Source organism: Mus caroli, chromosome 6 (assembly GCF_900094665.2).
Source record: "Mus caroli chromosome 6, CAROLI_EIJ_v1.1, whole genome shotgun sequence".
NCBI classification, from domain to species: domain Eukaryota; kingdom Metazoa; phylum Chordata; class Mammalia; order Rodentia; family Muridae; genus Mus; species Mus caroli.
Window position 1 is genome coordinate 110,730,744 of NC_034575.1, and position 12,983 is coordinate 110,743,726.

The 12,983-nt window shown below is 42.8% G+C and overlaps 1 protein-coding gene across 3 annotated transcripts in view; it reads right to left on the reverse strand.

The window, feature by feature from the left end:
* Positions 1-12,983, reverse strand: part of Raf1 (Raf-1 proto-oncogene, serine/threonine kinase) — a 57,869-nt gene that overhangs the window by 10,062 nt on the left and 34,824 nt on the right. For 2 of the 3 annotated variants that reach the window (XM_021165724.1, XM_021165725.2), the window contains exons 3-7: positions 8,980-9,092; positions 6,192-6,294; positions 5,761-5,918; positions 3,962-4,060; positions 2,322-2,475 (exon numbers count right to left, since the gene is read on the reverse strand). In XM_021165724.1, the coding sequence (XP_021021383.1) occupies positions 2,322-2,475; positions 3,962-4,060; positions 5,761-5,918; positions 6,192-6,294; positions 8,980-9,092 (627 nt within the window). The remainder of the gene's footprint in view (positions 1-2,321; positions 2,476-3,961; positions 4,061-5,760; positions 5,919-6,191; positions 6,295-8,979; positions 9,093-12,983) is intronic. The other variant, XM_029478996.1, reaches the window with a different exon arrangement.

A 12,983-nucleotide genomic window follows, 5' to 3' on the forward strand; every position in this document is an offset into this window, starting at 1 on the left:
TCTCTCTCTCTCTCTCTCTCTCTCTCTCTCACACACACACACACACACACACACACACAATTTCAGCCACCCTGTCCAAGTGTCTTAACAGCATAGAGTAAAGCCCGAGTCCCAAGCCCATCTGTAAAACATCCACAGAGATACTTAAGAATCCAGGTCCGTAGGACCAGGGAGAAGGTTTGGTTGCTGAAGGGCTTGCCATGTTAGCAAGAAGCCCAGAGTTTAATCCCCCTGTGGTGGCACATGCCTATGATCCATATACCGGATAGATGGTGACAGGAGGATCCTGGAGGCTCACTGGCTACCCAGCCTAGCCTAACCGCAAGCTCCAGGTTCAATGAGACCCTATTTCAAAACACAGATGGAAGGGCAATCGAGGAAGACACGTGACCTCAATCTCTAGTCTCCACATGCCTGCACACACATGAAATATAGATCTTCACTCTACAACTCAAACTAGGCCTGATGATGTGTGTCTGTGTGGGAAAGGTAGAAAACTGGTGCCTGTATAGTTTTAAGTAGAACACCAAGGCAGCCAAGTGGGAGAAATGCTGGTCACTCACCCAATCTCTTCTATTATTTTCATTGATTAGAATTCTGGTCCACAGTACAGCAGGATAGTTTTTAATGTCTCCTACTTTTTCCCTCCTCTGCCCATTATTTTATTTGGTAGTAATTACTATAATTGGATCACATTATCCCAGGAAAAAAATTTAAATACTCTTAAGTATTAGTTTAGAAGAACATGACTGGTGTTAAGGCAAACAACAACATACGGTGTAAAATGCTGAGTGAATCATGTGTTATTAAAGACAAAGAAAAAAAGCACATGCCTTTAACCCTAGCACTTGAGAGGCAGAGGCAGGCAGATCTCTGAGAGTTAAGAGGCTACCTTGGTCTACATAGTGAGTCCCAGGACAGTTAGAACTATAGAGAGACCCTGTCTCAAAAACCACAATACCACCACCAAAAGAGGGGGGGACCCACAAACAAAATTGTCTTTTGAGGCACAAACAGGATCAATGCTGTGCTGCTCATGTTAGAACTGAAGGATGTTCACTTTGAATGTACGAACAGTTTAGACAGGAACAAGTTGGACATGGGAAGAAAATAGCTACTTTGATTATATTACTAGGACTAATAAGCCCGTAGCTTACACGGTTAAAAGTGATGTACTGCTAGAGAGAAAGTGCATCTGAGATCACAAGTGTCAAGGAACAAGGTTTTACAAAGGTCAGTTCCTGGTGTGGAGAAAGCACAGTTACTTGGCCACGTCTCTTGAGTCTTTTTTATTTGATTTTGACATAGGATCTCACCATGTATCCCAGGCTGATCTTGAATACGGCCTCCAGCGTGCTGGGACTCCAGTCGTGTGCTAGGATGCCAGACTTCCTGATAACCTTTTCTAAGTCATACTAACTAGATGGATTAACTGTTTTGGTCTCTAATATCTGAATTCAGTACAGATGCTGTGTTACTAGATCAGTCCACTCTTTGAGAGAACTGAGTTTTTAAAAATTATTTCAATCCCCTTGTCTTCAAGAATTTACCTTGAGAAATTTACCTATCAGTGGTAACCCAGAGGGTTTGTTTAACTCACAACTCTAGAAAAGGAAAAAAAATTATGGCAACAAGTGTGGCTAGAAGTATAAATGAACGTATAGTTGTCTCGATAGTCTACCATCTGATAGTCTCTCCTATTAAACCCGAGAAAGCAAAAGCATGAAGAAAATACCTACTCTCCCCCTCAGACAAACTCGTCTGCAGCACGCCCTGGGAGAAGCACTCAGGCTGTTACTCTAGTCCAAAGCAATGAAAAATAAAGAAGAATAAAGAACAAAGGAAGCATTTGAAGTGTATTCAGTTGACTTTAAAGATGAGCTAGAAAGCAAACCAAAGGAACAGAACATACAAGAAAAGACAGGCAGTTTGCAAACACTGACTGGCACTGACACATTTGCCTCAATGCACAGCAGATCCCAGAGCTCCTACTTTACACGTCTCCAGAGCATCTGAGGGCTTCACACTACACCCCTCACTGCTCTGCAGTATCTGTACCAGCCCAAAGAAATCACATCCAAAGCTAGGACACAGAGCACAGTGGCTAGAGAGGAGTTCTGTTTCCTGCTGGAATGACACACTGGCCTAGTTATTAAGCCAGTCTATACACATTAAGAGAGCTAAAAAGAACATTTCAAAGTCCAAGAAAGTTCAAAAGCCTGAGAAAGTACTGCAACACTCCTGAGCAGCTTTGAAATCCACATTCTCTGCTTCCCAATGTTAACTAGGCTGCTCATCACCACCCCCAGGGGCCCTATTACCTCAATCATCCTGCTGTCCACATGCAGGGTGGTGCTGACCATGTGGACATTGGGAGTGGACGTTGACCTCTGCCTCTGGGACAGGGAACCTTCTGAGGAAGGGCTGGAGGTGTTGAAAGTGAAGGCGTGGGGTGTGGAGTATCTGTGCTGGGAACTGGGCACGGAGGAGAAAAAAGTCCCATGATTGGCACTCAGGCCTCCACATTGGCAAAGTCTTTTCAACTGCTTAGCTCATTAAGACACTAAGGGCAAACCTGACCCATCCAACCCTTGACACACAATATTTCACTCTCTCAATATGCACTATTTAAAAACTCTTCTGTGCTTGTCATCCCTGTGAAAAGGAGAGTCCATTACACAATTTCTCCTCGGTAATAAGTCACTTTCCAGACTACTTCAGAGTTTTACAACATTTTTAAGAACAGATCAGTATTTGCTATAAGTACCACCTAACTGGAATCTGCCCAGTTTAATTTGAAGAAAAACTAAAAATCTTTCCCTGTAGCCAGCACACAGCAAAGTATGTGTTCTACTGTTAGAACCTCTGGGACACTGACCTATGAGGAGACTGTTTCAGCCTAGGGGCACACATTAACAAGGATAGACTGAGGCAGCTGCAGCTCAGCGACAGGAGGTTTACTCAGCCTGGATAAGCTCCTGGGTCTGAGCCCCACATCCTGAAACCAGTAACTCCTGAGACTAAAGGTATGACTCCATGGCATGTCACCAGCCTAGCCTAGGTGAGGCCCTAAATTCCACCCCAACTCAAAAAACCAACGGAGAGCATATTTGTTCTGTAGGTGAAATTTAAGGTTTGTTCAGGTCACACTCGTATGCATTCAAGGGATAAAGACCAGCTTTTCTAAGGGCTACTATTCTGCCTATTCCCACACCACCCTGAGCAGGCCTGGCTGTTCCCTCACTGAAATGCCACCTTGTACTAGGAATTCTACATTTAGGTTCTCAGGGTCTAGTTTCTTATCCTCGAGGCAAGTTGTTTTTTGCTCAAATGTGGTTTTTAAATTACCAAAAAGGGTTTATTCAAGTCAGGCATAAACACAGATATCAGTACAAATTCCTTGTTCTAAAATGCTGCCTTTAACTAATTCTATAGGGGTCATTAAATGGAAGCTGATTAACTATCAGACATTTTGGACAAAAATGTAGATTTTTAACTTGGGTTCTAAATACTTATGTGTCACTGACCAAGATGTAAACTCGAGTTTTAAAACCAGAAAACAGCAGAGACAAGTTAAAAGCAAACTCAGAGCATAGCAGATGTATCGCCAACTACCTGGATTTTAAGGCTGGGATAAACATTTACAAGTTAAGGTCTGATTTTCTTTAGTTGCTATAGTCACGTCGGGGAGCCTTTCCACAGACACCTAACTCACCACACCTGCAAGAAGGCAGAGCCTCAAGCTTTTATAAATGTAAGGTTAGACTGAGACTTGCATTGTAACAGAAAGGCCTGCATTCTGCAAAAATCACTTTCCAGAATGTAAGTAGGCTGGGACCACAGAGAGAAAGATCCCACTTGGTGTTCCACAAAGCAGCACATGAAGAGGGACTTCTTTGTATTCAGGCTGCCAACCCACCCAACCCACTGTAACTTCCTAAAAGAGTTCAAAGTACATTACCTAGCAGGCATCCGGGAAACAGATTCTCGCATCCGGCGCATTGGGAAAGAAGGTGGTGCTGGGACTCCACTGTCACCAACAGTGGAATTTGGAAACAGCCTAAATGAAACATGGAAAGACTAGTTTATGGATTCAGTCCTCTCACAGAGAAACCATCCCACCTTGCCTCTAAACCCAAAGCTAAAACCCAACTGTCCTTGACTCATTCTCCTCACGTGCTTTAGTCACCTATCAATCTAAAGGGCTGGATTACAGACCGAGTAACAGCAACCCGCTGATGAATTCCCATCCTGCCGAGATAGATACATCACTAGAAAAGTGGTCCTGTCCAGCTACACCACATGCGTCTTAAGTGACAGTACAACATCTCATAACCTATACTAGCCACAGCTTTTCTGGAATACACACTCACACACACACACACACACACACTCTCTCTCACACACACACTCTCTCACACACTCACACACACACACACTCACACACTCACACACACTCTCACACACACACACACACTCTCACACACACACATACACACACACACACTCTCTCACACACTCACACACACACACACACTCACACACACAGAATCAATTACATTCATCATATTCAGCAGCAACAGTAACTCTGAAGCTAAGCGGGGTTACTACTAAGTAGGCACTTTAACTCGTCCCCCAAGTCCTACTGCTGAGCAATCTTACGTTATCTAGCCAACCCTTCTGAAATGAAGGAGCTGAGACCTGGAGGTACTAGTGACAGTCCTGAGGTTGTGACGTGTTCACTGGCCACAATCACATGCCTTTCTGCTACTCAAGTGCTCCGAGAACCAACAAGTAACTTCTGTGGGAGCTACAAGGTTCTCTCCCATTGTGAATGAAGATAATATTCCTTTCATTTTCCTAATATGTTTCAATTAGGGTAAAGCTGACTTTTCATAATCTCAATACAAGATTTTAAAAGACTCTAAGAAGTGTAATTTAAAATATGCAATTATTTAAATTATTTTCTCTCTGTGAAATATATTTTTGTATCTGGCTCATCTCCTAACAGAGAGCCTCAATCTTTTATACCCAAACTGTCTGAGGCCCAAACACATTGCTCCCTGATGTGAGAGGAAGGAAACAGGACAAGCTCTGCTTTCTGCTTTCTTGGGACAACCCACAGCACTGGCCAGATAAAAAGAGAAAGCCTAGCCCTTCAATTTCCATGTCCCTGTTCTTTTCCTTACAAATCAGTGTCAGTAACAATTTGACAGACAATGGGTCCTGCCTGCTTTTGGTATTGTTTGTGCATGTGTGTCTGAGTTCATATGACTGGAGTGAATACCAAAAGTCAATGCTAGGAGTCTTCCTCAATCACTCTCCACCTTATTCTCTGAGACAAGATCTCTCACTGAAACTACAGCTCAATGACTCAGCTAGAGTAGCTGGCCAGCAAACCCAAGGACAGCCCTGTCTCCACATTCCCAACTCTGAGATTACACACTGTGGGCCCAGCTTTTATGTCAGTGCCGGTGATCAAACTCAGCTCTCATGTTTGCACAGTTAGCACTTTACCAACTGAGTCATGCCCAGCTCCCTACCTGTTTATTTTACAGCTAGATGACCACCACACTAAAACTAACTCATCTCAGAACTATTATGCTTCTAAAGTCAATAGCTTCTGACTCACAGCAATCATTTATTTAGCAAACCTAAAGCTCAGACTTTACATTGAAAATGTATAATGAGCATCCTCAAAAATGCTTCTGGACCTGACCCTGACATTTTTTACAAGGAAAAAAAACCACAGTGCCTTACAAGAGCTGTCTGATATTACTCCAGTCCACACACATAGTAGGTACTTTGGTGCTACAGTGCTCATGAAACTTGTAGCCACAAGTCTGACATCGAAATCCATTTAGCAGGAACTTCTGACAGATGTCACAGAATGCAAGCTTCAGGAACGTTTTCCGAGCCTGTGACAAGAAAGCAGGATTGTGAGAACTCGAGTGACAAGCAAACACAGCACTGCCCTCACTGTCCTTACCAGGGTCCCCCACAGGGAAGAATCATAGTTGCAAGACTGTCAGATTCAGAGACAGGGTAGAGGGGCCTCTGGTAATACATGACAGCATAGGGAGAGCTGAAAGCAACTAACAATGTGCACCCAGAGCTTCTCAGAAAGGTCAGCGATCCACTGTAGAGAGCCCAGAATGGCAAAGAAAGGGAGGAGCTGAAAGGAAACTTACAAAGTTGTGAGTTGTGAGTGGAACATGATCCAAAAAATCCACTTGCAGTTCTTCTCCAATCAGAGAGGCAGCATCGGTGTTCCAATCTAAGCGTGCTTTCTTACTAAAAATTATCCAAAGCATAACATGAGGGAACATTAGACAAGGCTCAAGACATAGAGCAGTTCTATTGTCTACTGCATGCTGTCTAAGCACACCTTACAGGTGTTCTGGTCCCACCATAAAGATAAGCCAACACTGCTCACTGTGTGACCTGTTGAATACCAAGCCTGTTGGACTCCAAAATGTATGCTCCTAGAACAAAGTATTCTTTAAAAATGTAATACAACAATCTCATGACAAGAGTAACTGTCTTTAAGGGGACTGCATAATATTAAAATCCTACCAAGTCACTACAGGTTAGTGTTCAATAGCTACTTCAATCTAAAATAATACATATAATATTAACACAAATGTGCTGTACATTAGTTACAGACTAATTACAAAGTTGTTTGTAGAAGTTATGAAAATAAACACAAGTCTATAGGAACACAACAGTCTTTAAAACTGACTGACACCACTCTTTCTGTGCCCAGAAAAAGGAAGACAGGAAACCATAGTGATTTAAGCAAAAACTGGTTCAGATCTGCTGAGGATGAATATTTCGATTAAGAAATGTAACGCACATATGACATCACTCAGATCCCTCTTATCACCTGCCAGAAACCAACAAGCCACTCTTCTGGCTATCCACTGAGCAATAATTCATTCTTTAAGATAATTCCCTATTCAAGGTAGGGAAATGGTATCTATCTGTCTAAAGTACTATTGTTTCCTAATGAAGACCAGGAAGGAAACCTCCCTTCCTGAATAGGTAGAGAGACCAGAGATCAGTTCCAAATCAGTACAGCTTTGAAGAAGAGTGAATGCATCTTAGAATCTCCCTAGTCCTGAAGGAAGTCTATGTATTAGTTTGGGGACAGACACAAAAATCAATCTAGCCAGAAGTGGTGACACGCTGATGATCAGCAAGCTAGCTAAATAAACAGAAGAACAGACACGCGGAGGGTAAATTGAGGAGACACTCTCCTGAGATGTTCTCTCCAGCCAGGGAACTCAACCACAGAGAACAAGCAAGAGGTTAGTAGCAGAAGCACTGTTTCCCAAAGAGGGCAAAGTCAAAGGCTTGGCTGCCATAGTAAATAACAGTACAGATATGGTGCTCTGTGGCTATGGGCCATGATTTCAGCCTTTGAAGATGGGCTACCACCACTGGAAATACAGTGTATTTTCCTGGAAGTAGAAATTCCCTGTCTCTTTCAGCCCTGTGGCTATCAGAGAGCCAAGATTTAATACTCATAGAACTGAATACTTAGCATATTCCAGGCCCTAGGTTCTGTCTCCAGTACTGCAACAACAGCAGCAGCAGCAACAACAACAACGAGATAGGTGAGGAAAGAAAGAATGAATGAATGACAAGAATCTCTCTTTTTTTTTTTTTTTTTAAGATTTATTTATTTATTATACGTAAGTACACTGTAGCTGTCTTCAGACACTCCAGAAGAGGGCGCCAGATCTCGTTACGGATGGTTGTGAGCCACCATGTGGTTGCTGGGATTTGAACTCTGGACCTTTGGAAGAGCAGTCGGGTGCTCTTACCCACTGAGCCATCTCACCAGCCCAAGAATCTCTCTTTAGGACTGCAATAAATGTGTACATGTAGCAAGACAACATGAAACATGAGGTTTATTCTCCGGGTGCCATCTATATTGCTTTGGAGACAAGTTCTCTCACTGATCTGGAACGCAGCAATTAGGTGAGCAGGCCAGCAAGCTTCAGGGACCTGCCTGTCTCTGGATGTCTCTGGAGACATCTAGGTGCTGAGGTTCCAAGGGCACAGCCACACACGGGGTGTTATGGCAGTTGGGCAATCAGAGAGCTTGGAAGCACTATACTGACTAGTGTATTTCTTTAGGCCCAAGATGAAAAGGGACAAGGAATCGGGGCAAAGGATAAGGGAGAGAAGAGGAGAAGAGCGGGAAAGAGGGGAGGAGAGCACAGACTAATCTTCCAGAGGTCCTGAGTTCAAATCCCAGCAATTACATGGACGCTCACAACCTTCTGTAATAGGATCTAATGCCCTCATCTGGAAGTATATGAAGCCAGGGTACTCATATACATAAAATCAATCAATCAATCAATCAATCAATCAATCTTTAAAAATTATGTTAAAAAAAAAAAAAAGAGGAGAGGGGAAGAAAGGTTTTTCTGTATATCTGAACGTCTCTAAGTGGTATGTGTGTCATGTGTGTAAAGGTCCCCTTGGAGGCCAGAAGGCGGCATACAATCTCCTGGAGCGGGAGCTACCATTAGCTGTGAACCACCTGATGTGAGTGCTGGGAACTGAACTTGAGTTCTCTGAGAGAGCAGCAAATCCGTTAATGAGCCATCTCATTAGCCCCTAGCATTCTTAACCATCAAAAACAGTGCAATCATGTTCAGAGTACCCACTCTGCATGGCAAACACCAGGAAAAGTCTTTGCACTCAAAAACAGGCCTTCTAACAATGCTCCCTCCATCCCTGGACAATGCTATTAGCATCTCCCATTTATTACAGTTTTTAAGACAATGTCCAGGCAATAATTTCAAGTTCTCAGAGGCAATTTTTCTGAATTGATACTTTGAAAACAAAGTATATCCACATGCACTAATCCCTAGGAAGCTAATACAAAGCATTGTAATATACCAAGTTATTTGTGGCTAGGAAACGCTTAGAATCCTAAAAGATGCTGGCTGGCTTTGCTCTTACCCTTTGTGTTCCTGGAGAAGTCTGAACACTGCACAGCATTCTGGCTGCAGGCCTCTCACCTTCAGAGCTTTCATAAGGCAGTCATGCAAGCTCATTCCATTCCGCACATTGACCTGCAAACAAACGATCCCCTTTAGTACCAGTGTAGGCTACAGCATCCCTGGCAAAGATAAACACTGAAATACACGTGCGACATATAAAATGGTATAGACTTGTGACATACTGTTTGCAATAGTGAACACACAGAGAAAAACACCTCAATATCCAGAGTTAAGTATAAGCAGATGCACATGGGCCTGAGTCAGCATTGGAACATTATACATCTCCTGTACTAACTACCTACCCTTAGTTAGTTATCTGAGGGACAGTGGTCTACGGCACGTTTACTAGAGAAGATACTTTCATTACAACAATACAGAGTAAGACTATTTTAAAGGTGGGGAAACCAGTATATGTTTATGTATGCTGTGTGAGTTAGAAAGACATACACCTTGCTATTAAAATTAGAGGGAAGGTGCTTCCCGCCAAGCCTGACAACTTAAATTCAATCCCTGAGACAAATAACTCCCAGAAGTTATCCATTCTCTGATCTCCACAAATGCACCATGGAGCATACATGCATGCGTGCATACACACGTATACATACATACACATACACACACACACACACACACAAATACATTTTTAAAATAATTTTAAGTGGTATGGAGGGACACTTGGTACATTTAGTTGTCTGGCCTTGCAAGAGTCCACATAAGTGCACAGACGCATGGACAGAAGGTAAAACACACATGAGATGAGAGATGATCTTCCTAACAAATGTCAAAGCTGTGAGGGTGAGTAGGAAGCGGAGGATCAGAGTTCCTGCTTGACTTTAGTGACAGAAAAAATAAAAGGGGTTTTTTAAGCTTTAAAAGCTCCTCCTTGGGCTGGTGAGGTGGCTCAGTGGTTAAGAGCGCAGACTGCTCTTTCGAAGGTCCCGAATTCAAATCCCAGCAACTACATGGTGGCTTACAACCATCTGTAACGAAATCTGAGTCCCTCTTCTGGAGTGTCTGAAGACAGCTACAGTGTACTTACACATAATAAATAAATAAATAAATAAATAAATAAATAAATAAATAAGCAAGCACGCTCCTCCTTCGGTGTGGATGAGTCCATCTGATTCTTCAAGTTACTAAACCTTCTTTACCACAGGAATACTAAGGGAAAGAACTGGGGAACTAGACAGGGGCAGAAGTCGCCCATACTTGTAAATCATGTTGCCTATTTAAACAATTAGCATTCTGTAAGTTTCTAATAGCTTCATGGTGGTTTGCATCTATTCCCAACATTTAAGAGTCTCAAACAGATGGCTGCTTTGAGTTTAAGTACAGCATAGACTACAGAGTTAGACTCTGCCTAAAGAAAAAAGTTCCTTGGACATACCAAACTAGTTCAGACAAACATTATCTAGGATTTGTATCAAAACAAATGAAAAGGTGTGGGTGGAAACAGACAAAAAGAACTGCTATGATCAGCCAAGGGTAAGCCAGGTGATAAACATACCAGAACTGTTACTGTAAGCTCTTTACTTTCATAGGTATTTACCCTTATAACATCTTACTAGTGTGTAGCAAAACGAGGCAGACATGCCTGCACTAGAGATCTGAGCTATAGACATGAGAAAACAGCAAAGAGTGCTAAACTCACACATTGACAGACTCATGCACCTATTAGACAGCTTTCAAAACTGTAAAGTGATATGTGGTTATCTTAATATTTCCAATAGAAGTCACAGATTCTGAGAGCTGGACAGCTCTTAATCTATTCTCTAATAGATTAATGTCCCCAGATGTAGACAGCATGGGAAGCAGCCAAGGGATTTGTCAGTCTCCCTAGCCTCCTGTACAACACATCCAAGGAGTCTGCTTCCAAGAACCTGTGTCTATTCCTGCCTGCCAGGTGGCTGGTTGTAAGGGCAGAGTTCTCAACTCTAGTAACTCACTTGTCCAGTAACCATGAGAAGCAGCAGCCAGAGAGACGTGCATGGTTAGAAAACAAAATGTCAAGAAACATTAAAAGACTATTATTCTTCTAAAGACAAGTATCCTTCTAAAATCATTTCGGTTAGACACATCCTCAGTCTGTCTCTCCTGCCACCATGGATGCACACTGTGATTAGGTCAATGGTGTCTCACTGATCTAGAAGAAGAGAAATCCTGGGAAGCCACTCTAGGATGGGGAGTGCTGGCTGCCTGAGGGCACTGGCTGCCAGAAGACACTTTCCACCACTGGTTTTCCCAGAGAAAGGTGGTCCATCTTTTGCCAAAGAAATAGAAGAAACTAACATTTGCTATAGACTTCCTCCCCATAAGCTTCAGGAGAGGTTAAACTCCCAACCACCTGCTATGTTCCAACAAAGGCTGTCAAGGATTACACAGATGAATAAAAACCTCAGAAATACTATTAGCAGCCACTACTATTGGCTTCTTTTTTTGTTGTTAGAGGGGTTTTATTCTTTCTAACGGGGGGGGGGGGGCCGCATGTACATAAATGCACATGCACTGTAACAGAGGCTACACATGTAATATTCCCTGGCGCTGGAGAGTGTGGGCTGCTTAACTGGGGTGCTGCCAGTTGAACTCCAGGACCCTCTTAACTGTAGAGCCATCTCTGCAGCCTCAATGGCTCTTAGTTTTTAACATCTACAAATGGACCCGAAACAAGTATTAAATCTGGTTCCAAATTGCAGTGTTCAGCACCATGAAGAATAACTCCATTTATGAAAAGCTGAATTATCTTGTCATGTGATACACCTTCGAACAGAATCCATTCTCATCTTGAAATAACCCTTTTTACTCTTTTAGTATTAAAATGGCTTTGCTTATACAAAGCAATACTAACAAGTGAAGATTTTCTTTTTTACCTCTGGAGAAATAAGCTAAAAAGATCTGTTGGCTATTCGAAATTACTGCAGGTTGGTGGAGACATGACACATTTGAAAGAATTTTATCCACCAGTTATGAGCTCACAGGCATAACTAGCCATTGTAGCCCTAAAGAGGGATGACGGTATTAGGAGGGTTGGAATATTGTACTACAGAAGTGCAACAAGGGAGACAGAAAGGGTATCTTCAGTCAAGAACAAAGGCCAGGTTCTCAGGTTCTTACAGGCTTAGGGGAAGTGGGAGGTTCCATATGACCTAGCCAACATGGTCCTGTCTTGGAGGAATGCCCTAGACAACCTACAACTCAAAGTTCTGGATCCAGGGAAGGGAGCACAAGCTAGAAGGTCTATGATCTAATGTTGGCACTACAGATTTGTTTCTGAAATACCTCATCTGTGAATCTGGACTCCAGAGTGGAAAAGTAAGTGGAGAAATAGTCTTCTACTCAGTCTGAAAGGAGAAGCACCAGCCAGCACTGCTTACTGGAGAAATAGAGTCTTCTACTCAGTGTGAAAGGAGAAGCAACAGCCAGCACAACTAGCTGGCACAAACACTGTGTCCCTAATCTTAAGGTAGCTGCTCAGCAACCTTCTTCTTTAAATAAAATAAAATAAATTTTAAAAATTAATTTCTTTTGAATCTCATAGTAAGCTGCCTATGAACCCTGAAAGCACTGGGTAGCCCAAACTTTAGATCTAGAAAATTTAATGTCCTCTTCTGGCTTCTATGGGTGCTGTGTATACATGGTACACTGACATACACTCAGGTACAAACCACACAAACAAAATAAATAAGGATGAAGGAATCAACTAGAAAAACCAGAGGGGGCTAGGCAGTGGTGACGCACGCCTTTAATCCCAGCACTTGGGAGGAGGAGGCAGGCAGATTTCTGAGTTACAGGCCAGCCTGGTCTACAGAGTGAGTTCCAGGACAGCCAGGGCTACACAGAGAAACCCTGTCTCAAAAAAACAAACGAGGCCTGGTGTGGTGGCGCACGCCTTTAATCCCAGCACTCGGGAGGCAGAGGCAGGCGGATTTCTGAGTTCGAGGCCAGCCTGGTCTACAAAGTGAGTGC